Raw genomic sequence first — 26,537 nt, 5'->3', positions numbered from 1 at the left:
TGTTGATGAGCTGCAGAAGGAAGAGGGACAAGAGTGGATGGAATTCCTGGACAATTGTTCTGGCTGTCACCAGAGAGGACAGGCAGAAGGGAGGCACTGGATAATTTATGGAGGGACAGATGCTAAGTCCTCTCCGGAACCATCTGGCCAAGGGAGGCCTGGGTTGGGGTGTTGTCTTTAGGACTCAGTAAAGTCCTTGTCCACCAGCCTTCCTCCTTTCCTCTGTCGGGCCTGCTTGCTATCCTGGGGCTTTTCCAGAAGGGCTCTGTTCCCTGAGGACTCAGGCCCAGAATTCCACCTGGTTTTCATCTCATTTTCTCCTTTGTTGGATCTGGGGCCTGTCTTTGCTACCTTTTCTGCTAGGGCCAAGTGGTACCTTAGAGAACTGTAACATCTATCTATGCATTACCTTATTTTTTTTAGTATTTTCAACCCTTCCTTTTTACTACTATGTTCCAAAATCTTTCAATCACTCACCTCTAGGCCATTTATTTGGACAATAAATATTAATTGAGTACCTATTATATTAGGCATTGTTTTAGATACTGGGGATACTGTGATAAATAAGAAGTCCCAGACTTCTGGAGTTTGCATTGGAATGGGACAGATGGTCAATAAACAAATATTTAATATGATGTTAGATAATGATAACTTCTATGAAAGCAAACATTAAAGCGGGTTTAGATTGTGTGATCAGGGAAGGCTTCTTTGAGGTGGTGGTGACATTTGAGCAGAAACACAAATAGGAATGAATACCTGGAAGGAAGAACAGTACCGTCATAGGAAACAGGAAACTGAAATACTATGTGACGCAAATATGCTTACTGTAATGAAGGAAAACATGCTATCCAGCTATTCAGCATTTATTGTATGTTTATATATTTTTTATTTACTTATTATTTATTTTATTTTTATAAACATATTTATTGATAAATATATTATATTTATGTACTTGCTATGGATTTTGAAAACTCAATCAGGCATAGCTGAAGAAGCAGCAAGGCAAAAGCTTTACAGCATGTAGAAAAACAATTATGGCACAGGATAGACATAATAAAGTTATGTGCAAGTTGCTCGAGATACCCAGCCAAAGGAACACCAAACAGAAGGCTTTTTGGAAGAGGTGACATTTAAGCAGAGGACTGAAGAGTTAAAAATTGATCTTGAGAGAGAAGGAGAGGGGTTGGACATCTTAAGGCCTGATGGCTTGAAAACATAGGACAACTTAGGAACGTAAAGTCCTTGGGAGAAATGGAAAATGAGGCTGGTGAAGCTGGGTCATGCGGATCTCAGCCTGCCCAGCTGAAAAGCTGATTTTATTCTTTGCATTATGAGGAACCAACACAGGACTCTCCCACTATGTTTTTGATCTGTGTTCCCTCCTTTTTTTTTTTTTTCCAATACCAGTCTTCTCCTTTTCCCGCGATTGCTCCTACTTTTGACACCAGCTTCCTTCTCCAATCGCTGCTGTCAGAAAATTCCCATCTTTTCCCAGATCACCTGGTGTCCCAGTTCCCCAGCCCGAGGCCCCGCCCCCGTGGCCCCGCCCCCGATGACGCGCGGCGCCCAGTGCGTGGGGATTCCCGCGGTCCTGGCCACTACCCGGCTTGCCCCGCGGCAAGATGGCGGCCTGAAGGCAGCGGCGGAAAGTTTGTTGTGGGATTGGAGTAGTCGGGCCGGGAGGCTGGAGTTGAGGGTGGTCACGAGAGCCTAGCATGAAGGAGGGACTAGCTCCGGGGTGGAGAAGAAGACATGGGATGAAGGAGGGTTGGAGGCCGAGAGGAAAAAAAAAGGGCGACAGGGGCGCAGGGGAGGGGGCCTAGAATCCAGTGGCAGCCCTAGGGGAGGGACTTGGGGCGGAGTAGCTGAAAAAGGTGTGGTCCAAGCCCTGGAGAAGCAGAGTCACGAATTGGGAGTGAATTTCTTAAATGAGAGTAAAGAAGCCTGGAGCGTGGGACCCAGGCCTGACTGTATCAGGCCAGGGGGAGGGAAAAGGGAGCTTTCTGGTAGAAGGGAGTAGTGTGGAGGGGGTGGAAGAGAGCTCTGAGGATGCTGGGCGAGTCTGCTAAGGAGGGAATTGAAGCCAGTTGAATGACCCTCTTCCAGGCTTAGAGCAGTCTTCCACAGCTCCTATAGCAGCATCTGCCCCAATTTCAGCTGAAGACTCAGGGATCCCAGGGACTGGAAGAAATCACAGTGTCTGCTTGGAAAGAAGAGGTAGAGACTTGCCCGAGCTCAACCCCAGAGCGGGTAAGGTGGCCTCGAGTGACAGGTTCTGACTGGCATTCTCCCTGGGAGAGGGTCCATGGGAATGATGCTGATAATTATTTATTCTGAGAAAGATGCTTCTAGAGAGGTTGTCTTTTCTCTGTGGTCCCTTAGATAGCAGGCTGTCTTTTGAGAGCTGGTGTAGAATTGGACCTGTGTACCTTCATCAGTGCAAACAAATCTGGCCAAGGACCTAGAGATCAGGCTGAAAGTGTTCTAACATCCTTGCACAAGCAGTTTCCTACATGTGCACCATTTCTGCTTCCATCTCCCCTCACATCTGTAGTCTGACCTTCTGCCTGGAAGTGGAGAGTTGTGGGTGGCAGATGGTGTGGAGTATTAGAGAACAATTTCTGATGGTGTTCACTGACCACTTACCTACCTTCTGGCATCAACTCCTGAACTCCTTCTTGCTGCGTATCTACTTTTGTACTTTTGGTAAGAAAGGTTCATTAGGAGGTGTGGCTCAAGTGGTGGAGTGCCTCCCTTTGTAAGTGCGAAGCCCTGAGTTCAAACTCCAGTCTCATCAAAAAAACCAAAAACTTAAGAGTTCATTGATGTTCCACAGGGAATGTGGTTTGGGGGGAATGATGTCAGAGGTGAGGGAAAGGCAAGTTGGGAATAGGGAGAAGAAACTCAGATGAGCTATGGTAGGAGGTCAGTCTGACTGGGGTAAAGTCTTGGAATGTTTTTATCACCTTGCACCCTACTCCTAAGAATCCTGATATTTTGAGTGCTGTTTTATAGTTGAGCCAATGAGATAATGGAAGGAAAGAATTAAGGAACTTGCCCTTTTGTGGTAACTTTCTTCTCCTTTGTGTTCTTTCCATCAAACCACATTTAAAAACAAATCAGTTTTGCTGATGGAGTGGCTCAAGTGGTAAAGCACCTGCCTGGCAAGGGTGAGTTCTGAGTTCTGAGTTCTGAATTGGAGCCAGAGTGCTGTGAATGTAGTCTTCACTTCCTTTGGTGCCTTGGTGCCCTATGTCTAAGACAGTTGGGAACAGGCTTCATACATAATTATCTTTTCTGTTTTTCTTCTTTTTTTTTTTTTTCTGAGATGAGTTATGTTGCCCAGGTTGGATTTCTGGGCCCAAGTGATCCTCCTACCTCAGCCTCCCGAGTGCTGGGACTATAGGTGTGACTGTGCTCCATGGGAACAGGCTTCAATAAGAAGCCTGACATTTCAGGACTGACATTTACTTGGTGATTTGACTGGGAGGTCTGGTTTGATCTAGAACTCTTCACTAATCATTTATTATTTTTTTAAATTATTTTTTCCTTTTATTTATATGTGGATACAATGTTTGGGTCATTTCTCCTCCCTTCCCCCCACCCCACTAATCATTTCTTGTTCCCTGCACCTCACAACTCCCCACCAAAGGTTTATTCTATACTGAACACCCCAAATTACTGTTACTGGGCCAGTTTCAGTCCTTTTAAATAGCTGAAGAACAGATGATATTTAGCTGTGACTGTTTCTAGAAGGTTGAGAGCCTTCTTTTTCTGAAGATAATCTTCCCTCTTGGAAATCGGCAAGAACACTGTGGTGAGAAGTTAAAGAGAACTGACTGGCGCCAGCATGCCTAGTTCAGATCCTAACTTTCTATTTGTAGCTACATGACATTTGTTAATTGCATAATTCTCTATGCCTCAGCTTCTCATTGATCATTGGGGATAGTAAAGAGTACCTGTCTAATAAGATTGTGAACATTAAGTAAGTTAATGCGTTAATGACACTCAGTAAGTATTAGTTGTTATGCTAGTGAGATCTCAGCACTAATTTCTGCTTCATGGTTGAACCTGCTGTGTTTGTGGAGGATCTGTACTGACTTGGTCTGGTAGCCTGATGTTACAGAGGTGAGGCACAACTTTTGGTAGTATAGAGTTTTTATGTACTAAGAATATCTTCATAAACTATTTAAAATGATGTTAAAATGCCAGTGCGTTTGTATTTGAAGCTGTGAGGGTACAGAATTTTCTTTTCAGTTGAGCAATAATAATAATAGTGATTATTGAACACATTCTGTGTGCCTGGCACTGTTCTAAGCAATTTACATGTATTAACTATTTTTTATAACAACTGAAGTTGATACTAGTATTATTCCTGTTTTACAGAGAAGAAAATGGGGGCACAGAGTGATTAAGTAGTTTGCTCAAGATCACTCAGCTAATAAGTGGCAGAGATAAGATGTGAACCCAGGATATCTGACTTCAGCAATTGAGAATTGAGGGTTTTGTGTTTTTTTTTGGATTGTTATGAAGTTTTTAAATTTATTTATTTCTGTTCCCCTGCTGGGTGAGGGCTTGCTATATTGCCCAGCCTGGCTACAAACCCCTGGCCTAAAGTAATCTTCTGATTTCAACTTCCCAAGTAGCTAGAACTATAGGCATATCACATCCTGATATAAACTTTTAAATAAGCCTACTGGCAGTTTGTATCTGTTGTTTAATTCTGTTTTGGTTCATGTTTGTTAGTCTTGATGGTTAGATGTATGTCCATATTGTAGTGAAAATTTTTTAGGCTATTTAAATTTTTTTGGGGGGCTGAGCTCTTCGTCACAACCCTCTCTTTCCTCTCAGAAGTAATAAGTGATGCAAGGACAATGGTGAGGAAGCTTGCTGTGCTATGTTAGCCAGACCTGGGCTATCTGTTCATGATTCAGGTTGGTGACTGGGCTTTGTAAAATCTTGGGCCTGGGTGGGATGAGCAGACTGACATTAGGATCCATTCTAGTCCTGCTTTAAAGAGAGGTGTGTATGCTTCTGTGCTAGTATAGATGTATATGTAAGACTCCATTCTGACTTCCATCATTGACATGAGCAGTTGAACTAACCACAGTATTAAATTAATAGTCTGATGTAGTCTTCGTTAAAAATAGCAACTTATGCACCCCCCCACACACACATTTGGTGGTATTTTATTTTTTTTAATTTTTTTTGTGGTAATGGTGTTTGAACTCAGGGCTTCACGCTTGCTAGGCAGGCACTCTACCACGTGAGCCATTCTGTCAGCCCTGTTTTGTGTTGGGTATTTTCGATGTAAGGTGTCTCGAGCTATTTGCTGGGGCTGGCTTCGAACCTCAATCCTCCTGATCTCTGCCTCCTGGATAGCTAGCATTATAGGCATGAGCCACCAGCACCCTGGTGAATTGATGGTATTTTAAACAGCTACCTCCACTGAGCATGATGTGCTTCTCTTGAAACCTGCCTATGTTGTCTGGTAATAGCCCTGGTAGAGTGCTAGTCTCTTTCTCTTTAGCCAGGCAAGAGTCCACGTGCAGGCTGGAGGGCAGAGGTGTGCTCCAGGTTTGATTGACTGGCTTTCCTTTGCCCTGTATTTAAGACTCTCTTCTTCTGAGTCATGTCCTGTCTACTTAACCCACCCTTTGGGCCTGACTTTTTGTTTAGTAATGGACTCTCTGGCCTGCCATCAGAGCAGGTACACGCCTGGTGTCTAACCAGATTTCAGGGGGAGTTGAGGGCCCAGGACTCTCTGCTTTCCCTGGTAACTCTGGCCCAATCCTGTGATGAGCTTTTTTCTATTTTTGTGGCACCTGTGATTTTGAGAGGTCGGTGGCATCTGTCAGTCTTGCTCCCCTCCTCCATTATCTTAGAAGCCAAGAATGTCAGGATAATGTAACTTTATCTTGATTTCATTTTTCTGACAGCGTGCTGGAACATGTTACCTTCATAGAGTATACCTTTTTGTTTTATTAGAAGTCCTCAGACTTTCTGGGTTTAGGTCACATTTTAGTGAATAGCTGAGTCGCAGGGTGCAGACTGATGGATTTTTGAGCCGATTTTCCACCTTACTGTTTCTTTCTGTTGTGTAAATTGATTTTCTCTTGAAGTGCCCTTTATTTGGGTACTGTCTTTGAATCTAATCCCCTACTTCATGATGTGGTTAAGACTGTGGATAGACAGAAGGCTTCATGCACTAGATGATTAGTGGAGTGTTTTGGGACCCATGTTCCCTGGTGTTTTATGGATTGAAAAATGTTGGATGAAACCTGGGATACATGTAGGCATTGAGGAAGCCAGACCTGTTGGCCCCAGTTTTTTAGGGCTTTGATGATCTTATATCACAGGCTTACCCCGATGCTTCCCTGAAATTGGGGAACTGAGAATTGTGATCAACTCTTTGCCTTTTTCTTTCTGGTGCAGTCGGTGGGGTAGATCTTAGGGCACCAGTTCCTGACAAATACCAAAAGAGTTTGTTTCCATAACTTTAGACCCCTTAAGTTGTGTGTTACCAGGCGGTACCCTAGCTCTGTGGAGGACAGTCTTGTCTGGGCCTCAAACCTCTACTCTCTCCCTCTCTCTCTCTCTCTCTCTCTCTCTCTCTCTCTCTCTCTCTCTCTGTCCTTCCTCCCACCCCACGCTCTCCCTCCCCTTCCCATGGAGATGAGATCTGTCTTTGAAGCTCCTTGGAGGCAAGGTCTTTTACTGAAGGCCGAGCATTTAAGTCCTGTGAGAAAGTGCTGAGCAGCCCTGGTTACTGTGTGACCTGACCTATCATTCCTGAGTGAGATTAAAGCAGGTGTGATCTCTCAGGTGAAACCTTTGAGCTCTTATGAAGGAATGTCCTGCAAAAACAAAAGGTGATAGTGTTAAAAATAGTATTGCTGATTATTTACCAGCTTAAGTTCATGTGGTTCAGTGATCTTCCAGGTGCTTGGCTGTCTCCCCTTTTAGAAGCCAGCAGGAAGGATTTAAGAGAGGAGGTAAGTAAGCACACCTGTAGCTTTTATTTCTCAGCATCTCCTGAAGAGTCTTGGCTGCTGGCATCTTCTATTCAATTTTAAGGCCTTTAGGTGCCAGCTGTCACCTGCTTGCTTCCTGGTTATATAGACAGTCTCATCTGGGTGTGCTCTGTGCCCACAGCTAGGGCTAACTTCAACTTTATTAATGCCCAGATGCATCAGAAGGATGGAACCAGTAGCCAAGTGTGGAGTGAAGGAGTTTCCCCCTGTTCCTCAGTGTGAGAATGCATGGTGCTTATGGCCAGCCTTTGCTGCTAGGTCTTGGCTGTAGTGATAAACTGCATTGTAGTTAAGCCGATCTGAGATGAGGCTGATGAGCAGCTGGACTGGATTGTGTTGATCCTTAGGCTGCAGAAGGCTCAGGGTCTCCTGCACTGGATTTGGGTAGAAGGGTGGGGCCTTCTGGTTAGCTACTACTTTGTAAGGGCCAGCTCTCTTCTAGATGCCAGAATCTATTAAGGACATGGCCCCTCTTTGTGAGAAACTTCTCTGCTCTCACAGGGAACTGTGGCAGGGAACGTGGCGCCATCCCCTGAGAGGAGAGGGTCTGCCTCCTGGACCACCAAACTCTAGTGCTTCCCCTCAGCCAGCCAGCAGAATGCTAAGCTTATTGTTTTGGGTACTGAGCACTGGCCTCTTTGCACTACCGTAGGTCAGCCCAGAAGGGAATTCAAACACAGAAGCCTTCGAGGGGCTTGGAGTGAGGGCCGAATTGGCCTGACTCTCCGGTGGCTCCTTGAGGAGGGTAGATTGCCATGCTTTGCACTGAAATTAGGGACGGGGAGCTGGGTTCTGTCCCAGTTCTGCCTGTGGTCTTAAGTCATGTGTCCTCTCTGAACCTCCAAACAGGAAAATTCCACCTGTTCTTTGTGTCTCACTGTGCTGTGAGGATCAAAGGAAATAAATGTAAAGGAAATGAGAATGCTTTCAGAATGGTGAAGCACAGTACAGATGGAGGCTTTTTGTCTGCCTAGAGCTGTTGGTTTTCGTCATAAACATGATACACTCTTTTGTATAAAAATACCAACCATACAGGAAAATAAGCAAAATAAAAAGTACAAAGAAGCAGGGTGTGGTGGCTCATGTCTATAATCCCAGTTACTGTGGATGGGAGGGGAACAGAGATCAGCAGAATTGTGGTTTGAGGCCAGTCTGGGCCTCAATCAATAAGCTGGGTGTGGTGGTTCATGCTTTTGATCCTAGCTCTGCAGAAGGCCATAGGTAAAAGGATCACGATCTGTGGGCAAAAACAGAAGACCCTACCTGAAAAATAACTAAAGCAAAAAAAGAGCTGGAGATACTGCTTAAGTGGTAGAGTGCCTGCCTAGCAAGTGTGAGGTCAGTTCAAACACTAAAAAAGCAAAACAAAAAAAAACCCTAAAGCAAAAAGGGCTGGGGGCATAGCTCAAATGGTAGTAGAGTACCTGTGTAGCAAGTGCGAGGCCCTGAGTTCTGACCCCAGTGCCTACCCCCCTACACACTTAAAGTAAAAAGGCCCTTTCTTTCAGCTCCCACTGTTCTATTCCCTTTCCCAAACCATTTTTCATGTATCCTAGTCTTTATATACTTGTAGACATTCTTCAACATGTGTTACCTTTAAAAACAAACCCAGTACTAATGCATACTGTTCTTTCACTTGTGTTGTTCCCTTACCAAGTTATCCAGAAGTAGACTGGACTCTGTGGGAACCTTTGGTGAACCTGGTTGGAGCTGGCTCCTGAGAAGCTTGGGTGAGAAGTGGGGTAGGGGGAGGGAAGTTGTTGAGATGGGGGTCTTAGTACATAGCCTAGGCTGGCCTTGAACTCTCAGTCCTCCTACCTCAACCTCCAGAATGCTGGGATTGCAAGTGTGGCTACCATACCCAGTGCTATGCTATCTTTTGAAAGCAAACCAGATCAGCTATTGTGTTTGGTGTTCTTGTGGGTGAGGGTTGTGAAGGTTGCCTGTCAGTAGCCAGGCTTTCTCACTAGGGTAGGAAGGAGGTCAAAGCCTTTAGGAAGAATTGTCATCTCTCTTCTAGATCATTGTTCTTCTCCACAATCAGCCCTTGACCTCTTTGAGCTCTGGGCAGTAGTCAGAGCAATATGGAAAGCCCTGTTGAGTGGGCAATTGGGGAGTCTATTGGCTTTCATGATTCTTATCCTTAGGCTTGAGAGAAAGGTGGACCCTGTGGGCCAACCATGGTGATTATTCCTTCCCTTTTGCCCAAGCATCACCAAGTCTGCAGACTTTCCTGTGATGCAGATATGTGTGTGGTAGCTTTTCTATCTTGCTGCCCTAGGAAGCATATCTGTGAGACTCCTTTGCTGTGGCTGCCTTTGCTTTACAGTATCTAAGCTGAAATGTATCACTTCCCTCAGGATGCTTCTGGAGGCTTCAGGAAGGAGTTGCTGCTGCTCCCTGGCTTGCTCTGGTGGAAAGATTAGCCATCATGAGCATTGCTTATTTGGAGAGGGTGGAGTAGCCCCTGTTGGTGGCTGCAGAGCTTGGCTACAGCTTTCAACCTTGCTTGCTCTGTGGGTTCCTCTGAGGCTGGCTCCCTGGGAAGTACCATACCCTGGCCCTTTGAGAAACTGAAAGGTGGCAGTGCGCCCCTCTTCCCTTGACTGGCCCAGCTGTGGTTCATGTCACACATTGGCTCATTGTATTGTGCTTTCTGATGCAGCTCTTGTCATAGCCTCTGATTCCCCAGCTGGTGTCTTGCAGCCCCTTTCCTCCAAGCCTGTGGGAGGTGGTGGGATGCACTGTGTGGACACAGGCACGGGACAGGTGGCAGCTGCAGCCATGGGGGGGGCTTTGTTTATACAACCCAGCATTCAGATCCTTGGTGCCGCCTGGCAGCATTGTTTGGGACATAGGGAGGTGGAAACTGAGCCCTCTTCCACAATAGCTGTCCCTTCTTTCTCTTGACCAGCCAGAGGGCCTTGTTGTCTAAACCAACTGGACTCACGAGTTGGCAGTTGGAGTGTTCCAATTTGCCTGGCATACTTTCTGGGTGGCAAGAAGCCCCTGAGGGTCTGATGGTGAGTTGGAGATGCCTCCTTCAGCAGGAGAGTGCAGTGTGTACCTGCAGGCACCCTGCAGCTTGGCCTTCCTCTGCTCTCTCTTTGCAGCTCCGGAGTTGGGTTGCTCACAAGCCAAGCTGTCTGTTTATATGGAGTGCCTGGAGGGTATCTATCATCAGTCTGTCGCTAACCACACTAACCAAGAGAGCTGGCTGGTTGGGGAGAAGACACTAACCCTGTGAGTCTGACCTTGGCCAGCTAACCAGCCCTCAGATGTCACCAGCAGTGTCTCCTCCACTCCTCCCCCAGCCTGGCTGCCTCCTCCCCTCAACTTAATTTTGTGCCATCTCTGCTCTTGTCATTAATATGGTGTTCCCTCCCTTTCCCACTCTCCCTGCTGTGGGTGGGGATGTATCCCCTTCAGGAGAAGATGTCCTGTGTATGCCAGCTGCTGCTGGACTCTGCCCCTCCCCATGCATTCTCCTTCAGCACTGGGCTCCTCAGTTTCCCTCAAAACAGAATTGTTTGGAGTTTTTTTCAGTCTGTGCTTTTAGCATCACAGAGTTTGAGAATCTCTCTCAGTTATTATGCTATTTGTACTTTTCACACCTCAAAGACAGATGGCACTTGGGTGGGAAGGGACTTTTCTTCTGGACCAGATTGATTCCTCCTTTATCCAGAGGGGAAGGTTGGGGAGTGTCCCCATTGCTCTCACCCAGATTGGAAGTTAGGATTTCTGCCAAAATCTTTTTAGGGTTCAGGTAGTTGAGGCACATACTGGCCTACTCTGGAGACATTCCTGGGCAGAAGAGAGAAGCAAACTGGAAGCCAGAACCAGGAACCCACTTGACAAGTAGCTTCCACTGGTGACCATTGCCCTGGGAGGTGGAGGGGGTGGAGTTGGGGCTTCTACCCACTTCCATGCCTGGAGTGGCAGGTGGACTTTAGCCGAGAAGAGCTGGGAGGGGTGCTTCAGCTACAGACAGTCAGGACCTGGCTTTGGACTCGTCAGACTCAGGAAAGGTCCTAACTTCAGTGGACACTGGTGAGTGCCACTTGGCATGGAGAAGCTCCCACCCAAAGTCCTTTTTCCTCCAGGTTTGGGATGAAGAAGGGAGGTCTGGACATCCCAGGAATGCTGGTTGCCTTGTGCTCCTGGGTGGTCCACACAGTAGCTCTTTATACAGGCTCTCTGTGTCTCCAAACTCTGGAGGTGGTACAGTCCTGGGCAGTCTGACCAGGGCACTTGAGATGTGGAGGCTCTCCAGCTGGATTCTGTTTCTGTTGGCCTGGGAGGGAGAAGGGAGAGGCCTGATTAAAGGCAAGAGGTGGGTGGATGTGAATGTGCTGGTGGGTGTAGGTGCTGCTGGATCCCAGGGTGCCTGAATAGGGAGTTAGCTAGCTAGAGTGGTTTGGGGCTTGACCTTGACTAGAAAAGCAAAAGGGGTCTAGAGTTGAGGCATGGTTTAGGACCATTCTTAGAAGGCAATGGGTGGTTTTGTTTTGTTTTGTTTTTTTTAATGTGTGGTACTGGAGTTTGAACTTAGGGCTTCACACTTGTTAGGCAGGTGCTCTGCCTCTTGAGGGCAATGGGGTCTTAAGTCAAGCATTGTCTATGAACCTGGGACGTTTTGGGCCCTCCCTTTATTGAGGTAGGGTGGGTTTGCTTGGATTACTATCAGTAGTCTCATTCCCTTTGTTTCTGTCAAGTATTTTCTTGGATGGGAGGCCAGGTGGATAGATGTGGTATTTGCTCAGGTGTGGAGCCAGGTGAGCTCTCTCAGATCACCAGCACTAGTTCTGGGTCCTTGGGATTACTCTGGTTGGAATGATCCTTTTTTGGCTTTCAAAGCCCTGTCAGTCTGTTCAGTTAAGAGTAGGCAGGGGGCCAGGTCAGGGCTGCCTGCAGCTTGTCCTAAGAGGGTGAGGTTGTACTTGCCCAGAGGGGTGCCAGGCATAGCTGTTGGAGGGGTAACAGGGCTGGTCTGGGCACAGACTGGCATCTTCCAGCCTAGTCATCAGCCCAGAGCAGAACCTCTGCCCAGGCCCCACCCCATGAGCTGTTGGCTGCCTGCCTGCCACGCGCCCAGGATTGCTGAGGGCTTTGCTCATGTACCTCCAGAACAGCTGCATGCCGGAAACTGGGGGCTGATGGCAAGTGGGAGGGACACCCAGGAGGGATGGTGGGGGAAGCTGAAGGAAGCTTTGGTATGATCAGCTTGCTATGCTGGGGTCGGTTCCTCTCTTCACAGGCTGGCAGGCTGGAAAGGGCTGTAATGTGGTGCAGGGAGGGAGGATCTTCACAGGCAATCACCAGGGCCACACTGGGTCACCTGGTCTCGGGGATGGGCACTGGCAGGATAGTGGTTTGTATTTCTTGGGCTTCAGTTGGAGGCAGAACCTGGAGTTCAGAGGCTCCAGAAACAGCCCACTTGTGTGGCTGGGGCATAGCCTACCTCTGGTGGTGCACAGCTTCCCCAGGTTCTAGAGTTCAGAGAGCTTATATCCGGGGTGTGGGGCTCGGGACACTTCCCCAGGGGAAGGCCTTATTCCATGTGACCAGACTGTTGTGTTTTAGTGGTTGATGAGGGGCTTTCAGAGGGCTGGTATTTCTTTTTATTATTTATTTATATCCTGCTAGGTTCTCAGGGAAATTAAGGCAGCACATAGCACAGCTGGTGTATTCTGAAACAGCTGGGCTTTCCTTTCATTTTGAAAGCAGGAGTGATTGCTAACTTTCATCAGACTTTGCTTGGGTGCATTACAGAGAAGTGTTTTAATGATTTCCCTGGTGATGTCTAGGCCTTCCGTGATTCAGAAGATTTGGATTCATTAACACCATCCCCCAAAAATGTCCCTCACCTGCTTGATTCATTGACAACTGAGAGCAGAAAGGCTTATTAGTAGGTTTGGAGATAATATGAGCCCAGATAAACTGTTGAGTTTTTTTGTTTTGCTTTAAAACAGGGTCTGGCCCTGTAGCCCAGACTGGCCTGGAAACCAATTATGTATGCCAGGCTGGCTTCAGACTCACAATCTTCATGCCTCAGCTTTCTGAGTGCTAGGATTACAGGTGTGCACCACCACACCCTAGAGCTATGCCCCCAACTCTTTTTTGTTTTCAAGATAGGGTCTCATTACTCTTGCCCGGGCTGGCCTCAAACTTGTTATCTTCCTGCCTCTACCTCCCGAGTAGCTGGGATTATAGGTGTGTACCACCATGCCTGCAGGAGATATATATCCATATATCTATATATATAGATACATATATGTATATATACTATAGTATATATATGTACTATTTGCCTGGGGTTGGCTTTGAACCACAATCCTTCTGATCTCTGTCTCCTGAGTAGCTAGGATTACAAGCGTGAGTCAGCACTTAGCAGGACATAATTTCTCAAAGGGGATATTGGTGATATGGGGAATAGGGAGGTGGCTCATGTAGGGCAAGCAACTGATCTGGGTCTGTGAGGTTGTGCAGTGTGGTGGTAGTATAGAACTTGGGAAGATGGGGATGTCTGGTTGAAGTGGGAAAAGCCAAAGACTGATATCCATTTTGGATTCAGCCCTGTTCTCTCTCCTGGGCTGGTATTAGGGGTGTGTGGAGGGGATTGGGGGGCAGGGTGGTCTCTGAGTCTTCAGCAGGCAAAATGCTGGAAACTTGGACCTTCCTTCCTCTCCTGCCCCTTGGACTTTGCTGAGCTTGGGCAGACCCCAGCAGGACTGCAGAAGGAAGTGGGAGGCATCTGAGGCTCTTGGCTTGAATCTTTTTGCTGTTGCCTCCGGTGAGTGTGTGCTGGGAGGAGGTGTAAGGATTTGGAGAGTTAGGATTCTGGAAAGGTCTCTCTTATCCCACCTGTCTTCAGTAGCAGCGTTCTTGACCATTGTGAAAGTCCCTGGTCACATGCACATACCTATGAAAGGGGCAGTCCCATCTCTTGCTTAGAGTGTTGCTCAGCACACTTGCATGACTTGAGTAAAGGACACTGCTAGCCGGCTTCTGGTGCAGGTTGCGCCTTGCGTCGATCGCAGTCTACACTCTGCTCAGCTGTTCAGTGGGTTCATGGTGCAGGTTCTTTTGCATGCTGAATCCCATTTTAATGAAAGTAGACTTTGTTCTCTGAAGGCAGCTAATCGTGCCCCATGGGCTGTAATCAGGGAGAAGGTATTTAATACAGGGCAGGCGGCAACAGGCGGCCTGAGCCGACTGGCAGATTGCAACATGGCAATTAGGAAGCTGTCAACCCCCCCTCCCCCACAGCAGATATGAGATAGTCTGTCTTCTGAACTGATTTGGAGTACGAAAGAATGAATGGTATGTAGCAGAGGAAGGAGGTGGGGTAGCTGGGGTGGGGTGGAGTGGGGGTGGTGAGGGGTGAGGAGAGCCCCTTTCCCTTCTCACTCCACTTCCAGAGATCCGGAGGGTGGCTGCTGCTCTGAGTGTCTCCCGCACAGTGCTGGCAGGTCCAGCTCTAGGAGCCTGCAAGCCATGCTGGGTCAGCCAGCGGTTCCTCCAGGCCTTCAGCCCTTCTCCGAGGGCATAGCTTTCGTATAGCACTGACCCAGCATATCCTGAGTCATCTACCCCAGGTCCCTGAGGCTCAGGTAATCTAGGGTGGGACAGGGTAGGGCTCTTCCCTGATCATCACTGGGCCTCCTCTAGAAGAACATTTTCTTGATGTCCAGAGCCTGCTCAGCAGCCAAAGGCCCCATGGGCTGACCTGGGCTGTGGCTTACTCATGGCCCATGCCCCATTCTGCACAGAATTGGGAGACCTCCTTGGGCTGCAACACAAGACAACCTGGGAAACCTGTGGGTGAAGGAGATGTAGGCAGTGGAGGCTGCACTTGCTAGCTGAGTCTTTCTGGCAAGACTGCTCTGATGCCAGCCAACTCACCCCTTTTATTTTCTCCCAGGTTGGGGAGAATAAGCTGAACCTAGTTGCTTCTTACCTTTCCTGTACTCCAGTCCAGGATGTGAGCTGCCAGGCCCATTGTGTTCCTGTTCATTGCTGGAATTGTGGACCCCTCACGGGCTGGATCTGGGGTACTTAGATTGGAAGTTTGAGTTGTAGGACCTGGGTGTCCTGACACACCCTGGTATTTATGGACCTGGGGCAGGGAGTGGCACAGATCTCTGTGGTGGACTTGGGTTGGGACACACTGAGGCTCCCTGGTGGATTGTCTTCCATGGGTGTTATCTCTCATTGCCCTCCCTGTAACTGACATGTCAAAGATTCTGACTGGAAGAGAACAACCTTCCACTCCTTCCCAAATCCCTGTCTGCATTTACTACCATCTCATTGCCAGGTTCCCCCTCCCCATTCTCCTTCCCCAGCAGGCCAAGGAAACACTGGGAATAAATGTGTGTGCTTGCTCAGGCAGGGGAAGTGGGGAGGTAACTCATAGTCAGGGCAAGGCAAGGTAAGCTGTAGGATTTTGGGACTTTAGTGAGGTAGCTTTGCTTACAGGTAGAATTACCAGATAACTGAACATGTTGCTGTCCTCCATATCTGCTCACTGCTCACCCAAGTGCTCTGGTATCTGGAGGACAGTGTGGGCTTTGACAGGAACAGGGTTAGGAGAGTAAAGAAGAGGCTGAAGACGAAGAAGGTGCACACAGAGAGACCTGCAGAGAGCAAAGGCTCCCTCCGCTGACAGGGGAGGAAACAGGGTGGGAGTAGGGACCTGGTTTCTCTGTAGAGAAGGGAGAAAGTAGAGACCAACTCCCTGGGGCTTCCCCTTGATTTTCTATAAGCTCTCAACTGCCTGTCTCCCTTAGTCCCGCGTCTCTGGCCTGTTTTCCAATCACACACACCCACTCCCAACCCCACACACTGCTGAGTATCAGAACCTGGATACCCAGGTGGTTTAGGACTTTCCTGGGCTTCTCCCTTAGGCCATAGGAGTGAGCACCCACCGGAGGACCCTCTGGAGGGGCAGCCACTGGGGACCTGTGACTGTGTCTTGTTTACTCCCCCACACCCCCAAGAATGTGCTGTCCTGTCAGGCCTGCCCAGATTCCTGTGCAGGGAGTCAGCCCAACACAGCATGTTGCTTATGCCCTGTGGGGACACGCTCTGCAAAGAGGCGGGTGCTGGCGGCTCGTGCCTGTGCTACCTCAAAACCTCAGGCCAAGCACCAGACAGAGGGAGACCACTCCTTCCCCCTGCCCCCACCCGGTTCCTGCCCCAGGCCCTGTTGGAGTCATGATCAGGACATGTCCCAACAGTAGGAACACATGCTTCAGCCCGCAAGGCTTCCATCAGCCCCCAGCTCTGTTTAGGTTGGTGGGGGTGGGAAGAGATTGTTTTTGATGCCCAGAAGGCCACCTGAGGTTGCTGCCTCCACTGATCACTGTGGTGGCTGCTGCCACCACGCTGTGGTTGGGTTTATTACAGGTAGGGGCCTGGGAGGGATGTGGGTGTATCTCAGGGCCCCAAGAACATGGAGGGGACTTCACAGGTCATTTGGCCTGGCCATATCTGTGTAGGTCAGAGCAGGCTTGTGCAGTGAGGAGAGGGGGTTACCCAGGGGTCTTACTCCTTAGAGTTGGGTTTTTCATAATAGTGTTTCTCAACCTCAACATTCTTGACCCTTTTTTTTTTGGCTTGGGGGAGGCACTACTAGAGTGTGAACTCAGGGTCTCATGCTTGCTAGGCAGGTACTCTACCACACTTGATCCACTCTGCCAGACTGCTGTTGACCTTTTGCATGGATAATTCCTTATCTTGGCAGTTGTCCTGTGCGTTGCAGGATGATTTACAGCATCCACACACTAGTGCATCTCTTACTCTGGGTTTTGACACTAAAAATGTCTCCAGACACTTGCCAAATGTCCCAGGAGAAGGTGATTGAACCATTGATTTGAATTGCTACCTTTCACATTTTCTATGTTGGACTGATCTTATCTCATTGCTAAGTCTGTTGACGACCGTGTACACAAAACGTGGAACCATCGCTAGGAGCACTTTCCAGTATCTTCTTTCTGCCCATCTTTTTTTTGGTGCAGGGTGAGGGGCAGTACTGGAGTTTGAACTCAGGGCTTGCTAGGCAGGCATTCTACCACTTGAGCCACTGCACCAGCTCTGCCCATCTTCTTGGAGCTCTACTAGCTTTTTTTCCCTTTGTGTTGTCATTTGCAACACATATTCCCCAAATCTTCCACTTGTTTCTAGACTCAGAGGCCTGGGAGATAAACAGGATGAATATGGTGTAGGGATAAGGACCAACATGTGGTGAGTTGAGACCATGAACTGTGACACAGACACATATTTCGTCTGGAGAAAGGGAGGAACCTGTCACCACTGTTGTCTCCTGCCTCTACTGCTTTCCCCTTAAATCCTCTATCCCATGACCTCCATGGAGGGCCTTTCAGATTCCAGACTGAGCAGGCAGGCCTGTGGCACTAACAGACAGGCAGCTGACACCTGGTTTCCACTTTCTTCCCTTCTCTTGTTTCAGGAGCTATTGGCTAGAGGAAGTGGAGGGGCTGTGGGATGCAGAGAGCCGAGGGCTAACTTCCGGACAGTGGGACAAAGAAAGCTGCTGACGAACAGACGGTATGTCTTTGACGAGGCCTGTGTTTCCCTACTTGGCTCTCTTCTGGGAGGCTGCTGGCAGGTGAGGGGGCAAGCAGGTGTCCTGATTGGTGGGGGCTAGTAAAAAAGAGTGGTGCAGGCTAGAGGGGTTCAGCCTTCAGCAACAGTGGTCAGGGGGCTCTCAAGCTTGGAGAGTCTCGTCCAGGGGGCTCTCAAGCTTGGAGAGTCTCGTCCAGGGGTCTGGGTTGGGTGAGCTTCCTCAGTCCCTCAGAATTTGCTTGGTTTTGTGAAGGGGAAATGTTACTGAACATTCTCCTGAGTGCTGGTTGAGCGAGCTTTCTTGCTCCTGTTACTACTGAACCTAACTGGGCTAACTGGGGCAATGGGAGATGCAGAAAGGACAAAGGATAGACAGACAGACATGCAGAAAGTTGGATCAGGTGTGCTGGGCACTCAGATGGAGACACCCAGCAGCCTCATTGCTTCTTTTCTCTGTCTTTATTCTTTAAGGGCTTACTCCTTTACAATTCTTTAAAACCTTGCTTCTAAAGTCTTTCTTCTTTTTATTCTTTAAAACCTCATTTCTAAAGTCTTTTTCTGTTCTTTAATGTCTCTTTCCTTAGACTTGCTCTATCCCATGTTTTTGTTTAGCTTTTCTTTAGCTTAGCTTTTCTAAAGCCTATGTGTAAAGTTCTTGGTGCAGACTTGGACTGTCCCATGTTCTCTCTTTAGCTTTCTTAAAATCTCAGCCCTTAGACTTGCAGACAAACAACAGCGGCAGTCCCCTCACAAGCTGCCAACCAATTCTATTAACCCCTCTATAACAATTCCCCTTTAGTTATTCTCCTTCGGCAATTCTTTTCCCTTCAGCCATCCTCCCTCCAGCAAAAAGCCCCCACCAAAGAGCCTCCCCCATCCAAAAGCCTCATGTCCTCCTTCAGCAAGTCTTTTATACCCAGTGGTAAATAAAGAGGTGGAATACAGTTCTCTGGGAGGCGCATGACATTTTAACAGGAGAAACCTGTGTTAAACAACTTAGGAAAAGCAGCTGAGCTGCATCTCTCTGGTTCTCTTCTGCAGCTGGGGCTGTGCCAAATCTCAGCCTATAGATTATTTGACATAAACATCTTAGGAAAAGCAGCTACTCTGCATCTTACTCTTGCCCTATTCTGTGGCTGGGGCTGTGGTGAACTCAGCCTGCAGAATATTGAGTACAACTGTGCTTATGTCCTCATGAGCTTCTTCTGCTCTGCTCCCCACATGTTAGGCACTGTTCTTTTTGTTTTAATGCCTGGCCTGTCCTCAAACTTGTGCTTTTCCTGCCTCTGCTTTTGAGTGCTGGGATTACTGGCATGCGCACCAGCTATGCTTGGCTTCAGGCACTGTTCTTAATGCTTCACATAATCTTCACAGCAGCCCTGTGAAATTGGTACTACTCTTACCCCCAGTTTAGAGCTGAGGAGATAGATGTGCAGGGAATAGTTTTCCTTCTGCAGCCCTTATAGCCACAAGGAAGAGTGAAGGGCTGCTCTTGAGGCTCCCTGCCCCACTCCAAGAACAGGAACCACTCATCCTGGGGCCCAGACCAGGGGCCCTGCTTTTCCCACCTGTCTGTCCCCATTGGACTGATGCCCTACTCTCCAGCACTCCCCTGACCTGTGGACTGACGCACCAAGTCCAGCCCTCTAATGACCCCACATGCCACTCTGCCTGTGCATGCCTCCTTGCATGTTTTCCTTTGGTCATACTTTTTCTTCTCTAGTCAAAGGCCTCTTAACCACATCTTTGAGCTTCTTCCTTCTTGGTATCCCCTCAACAGGTGGAGGAGCCTACACCTCCCAGAATGACCAGTGTAGCCCCTGCTAAGAAACCCTACCGTAAGGCACCACCAGAGCATCGGGAGCTGAGGCTGGAAATTCCTGCATCCCGGCTTGAGCAGGAGGTCAGCAAGATTGGTATTCTATCCCTGACTGGCCAAAGCAAGTCCCTGAGGCTGGCTATCCAGTTGACTTCTCCCACCTGAGCTGTTGGTCCCCTGAGTTGGGGGTGAAAGGATGGTATTGTTGATACAGACCTGGAGTCCCTAGCTGCAGCAGTGCTGGTGGAGGCAGCCTAGGCTCTCAGAGCCCCATCTGTAAGTGTATTTCTACATGTCAGGGAACCCCAGAGTTCTCACAGCTCGGCAGAAATGAGCCCATTTGGTATTATTCCCTCTCCATGAGGCAGCCTGTGAGACTGAAGGGTCCTGCTGGAGGCTAGGACTCTGGTTCTCCATAGTGAGGAGAGTCATTTGGCCTGTGGCCCCTTTGGGGTTATTAGGAGCGGTGCTCCAGCTGCTTCCCACCAGAGCAGCCGTCCTCAGGAAGCTCAGCCCTTCCTCCAGCCTTCCTCCATTCAGAAGCGTGTAGAATATGTATTCCCTGCCAGAGACTGTGTTATGTCCACGCTCTGCTCTTAGGTGGCCTCCAGTCAGCTGCAAGCACGCTCTCCTATTGAAGAAGGAGAGTAAGGCAGTGGTGCATGCACCTTGTTGCTGTGCCTCCACCCTCTTGTGTGCAGAGTTAGGGCAGAAACACCAAAGTGCAGGGAGCATTAGATAAAAATTGCAGCTATTATGCTATGTGCTACCCAGTGAGCAGTCCCCTGGTTTTAGAGGTGAGGGAACTGAGGCTCATTGAGGTAAAGGTCATGTAACCTGTGTGGGGTGGGACAGGGTCAAATCCAATTGTCAGTGGCTCCAAAGTTCATGATCTGGGCTGCCCACTTCATTTTCCTGCCCGTGCCTATAGTTCTGAAGTGGCCAGCTCCATTTGCCTCCTGCCACAGCAGGTGCCTATTCTGCTTTGTGGCTTTCTTGGGCCATGACCGCCAGAAGGGTTTGGGGAAGGTGGGGCAGGAGGTTCAAAGCAAGATAGCACCTTGCTCCTCTCAATCAGGATTAGCTTCGAGGCTCACCTTTACCCATATACTTGTTCCTCCTTGTCCTCCAGGGTTCTGATTCTGCTTATCTTCCTCCGAGGGGGCAAGAGGGCTCTGTCAAGACTCAGAACTTTTTTTTTTTGGGTAGGACTGGGCTTTGAACTCAAGACTTCATGCTTCCAAAGCAGGTGGTGCTCTACTGCTTGAGCCACACCTCCAGTCTATTTTTTTTGCTATTGTTACTTAGTTCTCATGAACTATTTGCCCAGGCTGGTCTTCCCAATCTCAGCCTCCGAAATAGCTAGGATTACAGGTGTGAGCTACCACGCCTGGTAAGAACTCTTACAGCTTGACCTGACCTTTTTACTTTTCTGGAAGGTCTCTGTCATGCTGGTATGGAGACAGGGCCTATGAATAACTCAGTGGTCAACTGAGAGACTCTCTGTCCCCAGGGAGAAGTGGCATGGGTACTAGGACCCACTTGAAAATGGCTTTAGGATTAAGGTTAATGTTGGAAAGTGTACTGGAATCTTTTGGTTAGCATGGGAGAGAGTAATCTAAGCTTGTCCAGGATTTCATCCATCTCTAAGAGGGTCCTGCTGCCCTTTTCTGCTCTGAGAGTCTGGGGCTTCAGACATGGCCCTTTCTGGGACCATTTGGAGGGTGGGCCAACTAGAAGGTCAGTGGTCCGGAGCTAAGTCTCAAGCTTCTGTTCTTTTTTGCCTAGGAGTCTCTGACTGATGCGGAGAGGATGAAGTGAGTATCTGCTGCCTGTGACACTGCCCTGCTTTGACTGTCCCATTCACTCCATGCTAGGCTGTTGGGTACTGTAGGATTTTTCCTTGGATTAAGTAGGGTAAAGGTTGTGGTGCTTGTCTGATGCTGTAGATATTCTTTCTGGGAAGGGCTTTGTTTTGTTCCATGGGCTGAGGGCCTGCTGTTTGCGAGGAACCCTTCTCCTCCTCCTGGCTTGAGAGAACAGAGTGACTCTCTTGTCCAGTTGCTTCCCTGAAGCCTGTCTGTCAGCCGTGCAAGGCCTCTCGAGATGAGGGCAGTGCTGGCTGGATTTCCAAGAGATTAATAATGGAGAAGCCTGACTGTGCAGTAGGAAATTGGAACAGTGGGGCTTGGTGGCTGGCTGGCTTGGGCTGTAACCAGAGACACGTTGGGAGCTGTACCCCTCTTATTCCATCCTGTTATTCATTTGCAGTGGTGAGGAGAGCCTGGACTGTCCCCTAGCTTCTCCTTTGTCTCCACTACCCTCCAACCCAGGCTGTGTTTTCAGGGCAAGTAGGCCAGTAGAATGTGCCACCTAGACTCAGGCTGAACTTGCAGGAATCCCCGGCCCTCAGTTGCCTGTCCTCATGTCATTCCTCTTCTTCCTTCCCCATCTCAGCTCCAGGGCTGGCCTTCCCTCTCTGATGCCTGTCATGTCTCCCCCACCCCTCCCAGGCTGTTGCAGAAGGAGAATGAAGAGCTTCGCCGGCGCCTGGCCTCAGCCACCAGACGCACTGAGGCTCTGGAGCGGGAGCTGGAAATTGGACAAGACTGCCTGGAGCTGGAGCTAGGCCAGAGCCGTGAGGAGCTGGACAAGTTTAAGGACAAGTTCCGCAGGTTGTAGGAATGAGGAGCTAGACACACACGCCTCTCTCCACTCATAGGCAGCCTCAGATTCTACCTGATTCTGATTAGAAAAATTGAAGTTCTAGCTGGGTGTTGGTGGCTCACACCTGTAATCCTAGCTACTTGGGAGGCTGAGATCAGGAGGATTGTGGTTTGAGGCCAGCCCGGGCAAAGAGCTCATGAAATCCAATCCTCCAAAATAACTAGAGCAAAATGGACTGGAGGAGTGACTCAAGCAGTAGAGTACCTGCTTTGCAAGCACAAAGTCCTGAGTTCAAACCCCCTTCCTACAAAAAATAAAATAAAAACTGAAGTTCATGGAAGAGAAGGACTTGCCCAAGATTCCATGTGGAAAGCCACTGGGCATCGGTGTCTCACTCATAATCCTAGTGAGTCAGGAGGCAGATCAGGAGGATTGCAGTTCAAAGCCAGCTCCGGGTAAATAGTTCATGAGACCCTATCTCAAAAAAACCCAACACAAAATAGGGCTGGTGTAGTGACTGAAGTAGAGTGTCTGCCTAGCAAGTGTGAGGCCCTAAATTCAAACCCCAGTACCACCGCCAGAAAACAAAAAAATTCCAGATCATCCCCTTTGAGGAGGGCTGAGCAGGGTTGAAGAACAGGATCTTGACAGGGTCCTCTCTTGTGTCCTCCTTCAGGCTGCAGAACAGCTACACGGCTTCCCAGAGGACCAACCAGGAGCTGGAGGACAAGCTGCACACACTGGTAATGTGTCTGGGATGGCAGTCTGGCTGGCACTCTGCTCACATCATAGCAGGGGTCTAGGACTTACTAGGGGAGTGCCATTTGCCCTGGGGCTTGGGGAACGGGGGCGGGGGGGGGGTAGTGGTGGGGAGGGGACTGCAGTGTGCTGTGCAAGTCGGGACTGTCTCAATGCTCACACTCTTTCTCTTCTCTCCTCGTCTCCCCCTCATGCTGCCACCGTTGCTGCTGCACTCTCCTCTCAGGCCTCTCTTAGCCACAGCTGGATTTTTGCAGTTGCGTCTGAGTTCGTGTGTGTTCCTCCCTTGCCCTGGCCTCCTCAGCCCAAATCTGGGGTTTGGGGGCCCTGACTGTTTCCCTGCCTGTTGAGCACACCCACTCCTCTCTTTCCCAAGAGGCCTGCTCAGTAGGCAGCGCCTCCCTCCCAGGAGAGGGCTGGACTCATGCTCTTGGCTCTGACAGAGACAATGATCGATGCCACCACTGAGCACTCACAACAGCAACAAGCCCAGGCTGTAGATCCAGTTCATAAACTGAAGAGGCTACTTTTGAGCCCACAGCTCTGTCCCTACCCAAGCAGATAATCCTACAGGCGCCCTACTCCTTCCTCCCTCCTCCTTGCCTGATCCTGGAAACAGCTGCACACACAGGCACAGCTCCTGGTTGCAGTTACTGCCTCTGAGGTGCCAGCTGCCTTGCCTGGTGCCTCAAGCCCCTGAGCCTGAAAGGATGGATAGCTCTTAGATTACCTACATGGCAGTAGGTCATGCTCAGAGAACCTCCCGACAGGCAGCCTAAAGAGCAGGAGAGGGACCCAGTCTCCTTCTGTCTGTCCATCATTTGTCTCTTCTGTCTGCCTTGGCTGCCTTAGCACCTGTGGCCTCCATGTCTCAGGGTTGGAGGGAGGTAGAGGGGAAGAAGGGCCGGCAGGGGTCTGGGCTGGGTTTACCACAAATCTGTGCCTCAGATCAAGAAGGCTGAGATGGATAGGAAGACGCTGGACTGGGAGATTGTGGAGCTGACCAACAAGCTACTGGATGCCAAGAACACTATCAACAAGCTGGAGGAGCTCAATGTATGTGTGCTTCCCCTGCTCAGCGGCCTTTCCAGCCATAGCTGGCTGTGTGTCTGGCTCAGCCCTGCTTCCTTGGGCAGGGCAGGTCTGGCTGGGCTCTGAAGCAGGTCTGTCTGTCTGTAGGAGCGGTACCGACTGGACTGCAACCTGGCTGTGCAGCTCCTCAAGTGCAACAAGTCCCACTTCCGCAACCACAAGTTTGCCGACGTGAGTAGAAAACACTTCCATTTCTCCACCCCGTTCCAGTCTTTTCAGGACATCTCAGACCCGTTTCTCCTGCCTTAACTCCCTTTCACTTTGCCTTCCTCTGGCTTCCCCGTTGTCCCTCAAGATGGTCATCCCATTTGATAGTATCATGTGTGCTGTCAGGGCCCATCACTAGTGCCTGGGGCTAGCGTGTTGGCATTTCTGTAATAGAGATAGGGCTCTGTTTGAGGAGTCCATGCAGGAAGGAGGAGTGGTCAGAGCTGCTGGCCTGAGTATCGAGGATTAGGCCCATCTGATACCATCACCACAGGGGGGAACTCCAGACCCTAGAGCCTCAAGCCCAACTTTGAACAGAAATAGAGGTATTTCTGTTCTTTTTCTAGGGTGGCTGGTCAGTACAGGCTCTCCCAATAGTCTGCTTTGGGCAGAAGTTACTACTGAGGTTGGGGAGGGAGAAGTTTGAGAGGCCTCAAATCTGGGTTCAGATCCGGCTGTGTTAATTAGAAGCTTCAAGTTATCCCTCTTGAGCTCATTTATCTGTGAAATGAGGTTATACAGGAGAAACCGTAAGTGCTGAGCACACAGTGATACTTGTGTATCATAGCCATTGTTTTTGTCATGAGTCAAGCTATCTTCAGCTGGGATCATTCATGTCTCCCTTCCTTCTTCTCCTCATCCAGCTGCCCTGTGAGCTACAGGACATGGTTCGGAAACACCTGCACAGTGGTCAAGAGGTTGCCAGCCCAGACCACACTACCAGCCTGGCCCCAGGGGCTGTGGTGCCTACCTCAGTCATTGCCCGGGTGTTGGAGAAGCCAGAGTCTCTATTGCTCAACTCAGTCCAGTCAGGCAGTGCTGAGCACCCCTTAGCTGAGGATGTCTTTGTGCATGTGGACATGAGTGGGGGGACTCCGGGTGACCCAGCCAGTCCCCTAGCCCCTGGCAGTCCTCAGCCTAATGGAGAGTGCCAATCTCTGGATACTGTGGGGGGCTTCCCAGAGGAGGAGCTATCCCTTCCGGCCTTTGAGAAGCTGAGCCCATATCCTACCCCATCTCCACCCCACCCGCCGTATCCTGGCCGTAAGGTCATAGAGTTCTCTGAGGATAAGGTTCGCATCCCTCGAAACAGCCCCCTGCCCAACTGTACTTATGCCACCCGCCAGGCCATCTCCCTGAGCCTGGTGGAAGAGGGGAGTGAGCGGGCCCGCCCCAGCCCAGTGCCCAGCAGTCCTGCCTCAGCACAGGCCTCACCCCATCACCAGCCTAGGCCAGCCCCCCCAACACTCAGTGCTCCAGCCAGCTCTGCCAGCTCCGAAGAGGATCTGCTGGCCAGCTGGCAGCGAGCATTTGTGGACCGCACTCCACCTCCTGCTGCTGTGGTCCAACGCACTGCCTTTGGACGTGATGCACTCCCTGAGTTGCAGCGCCATTTTGCCCTTAGCCCCACTGACAGTGATGAGGTGGTTCTGGCACTTTCTTCCCCATCTGATGAGAGTGGACTTCTGTTGCCAAGGGAACCTGACTCTGGCTTTCCTGGAGAGGAGGAAGAGGAAGAGCTGAACCTGCCTGTCAGCCCTGAGGAAGAGCGCCAGAGCCTGCTGCCTGGGGATAGGGGTACAGAGGAGGGGCTGGGTACTTCCCACACTGAGGGTAGGGCCTGGCCACTCCCCAGTTCCAGCCGCCCCCAGCGCAGCCCCAAGAGGATGGGGGTGCACCATCTGCACCGCAAGGACAGCTTGACCCAGGCCCAGGAGCAGGGAACCCTGCTCAGCTAGGCCCACTTGCCTTCCTGCTTCTGTGCACTGGCCTGCATAAGGTCTGGGCTTTGAACTCCTTCCTTCCAGACCAGCACAGCTCTGATCCCTGTGTGAGTGAGAGGCCACACCAGGCCTTTCAGCTGCATTGACACTGGCACCAGCTTGCCTCATTCTTCCCTTTTCTTCTTGGGATATTTATTCTCCAAAGGTAACATGCAGTTGGGTTTCAAGTTGCTTCTTCCTGTCAGCCCAGCCCATTTGGGGCTGTTGTGTGGAGCTGTGGGGCTCATCAGTGTTCATCCTCCATCCTCCTTGCATATTCACGAGCTTTGGTTGTCTTGGGGGAGGGTGTCATTGGGGTTAAATTAACCTCTCATTTCTCTTTTCACCCATTTTCTCTGTATGAGCTGCTGGCCTCAGGGAAGAGGGAACAACTGTCTCAGGGCTCCCCTCAGCTGCTTCTGCCCTCCCTCTGGAAGGGAGGATGGGCGGAGGATGGGCTTCAGGGGCCTCAAGCTGGGCTCTGGGTGAGGCCTGGCCCTCTTAACCTTGGCTCTAGACTGTTACTCCCAGCTTTGGGAAATTTTCACATTGAGGACTATTTTAAAATTAAATAAAACTATTTTATTGCTATGGCCTAATTTGCTTTAA

The 26,537-nt window shown here is 49.7% G+C and overlaps 1 protein-coding gene across 19 annotated transcripts; it reads left to right on the top strand.

Annotated features, from left to right (window-relative positions):
• Positions 1-1,542: 1,542 nt before the first annotated feature.
• On the top strand, positions 1,543-26,521 carry Tjap1 (tight junction associated protein 1). Of its 19 annotated transcripts, none has more exons than XM_074082113.1 (13): positions 1,543-1,649; positions 2,158-2,250; positions 8,692-8,764; positions 10,148-10,277; positions 17,506-17,603; positions 19,402-19,524; positions 21,229-21,257; positions 21,954-22,115; positions 22,784-22,850; positions 23,093-23,137; positions 23,815-23,922; positions 24,046-24,129; positions 24,810-26,521. In XM_074082113.1, the coding sequence occupies exons 6-13, from the start codon at positions 19,426-19,428 to the stop codon at positions 25,902-25,904; spliced, it is 1,689 nt and encodes a 562-aa protein (XP_073938214.1). In that variant the 5' UTR covers positions 1,543-1,649; positions 2,158-2,250; positions 8,692-8,764; positions 10,148-10,277; positions 17,506-17,603; positions 19,402-19,425; the 3' UTR covers positions 25,905-26,521. The 19 variants fall into 19 exon arrangements, with proteins under 19 accessions (XP_073938214.1, XP_073938208.1, XP_073938217.1 ...); XM_074082108.1 differs by lacking the exon at positions 1,543-1,649 and adding an exon at positions 4,852-4,934 and having other exon boundaries at positions 1,676-2,250; XM_074082109.1 differs by lacking the exon at positions 1,543-1,649 and having other exon boundaries at positions 1,676-2,250.
• Positions 26,522-26,537: the final 16 nt, after the last annotated feature.

Source organism: Castor canadensis, chromosome 8 (genome assembly GCF_047511655.1).
Source record: "Castor canadensis chromosome 8, mCasCan1.hap1v2, whole genome shotgun sequence".
NCBI lineage: Eukaryota > Metazoa > Chordata > Mammalia > Rodentia > Castoridae > Castor > Castor canadensis.
This window is presented reverse-complemented; position numbering and strand designations above follow the sequence as displayed.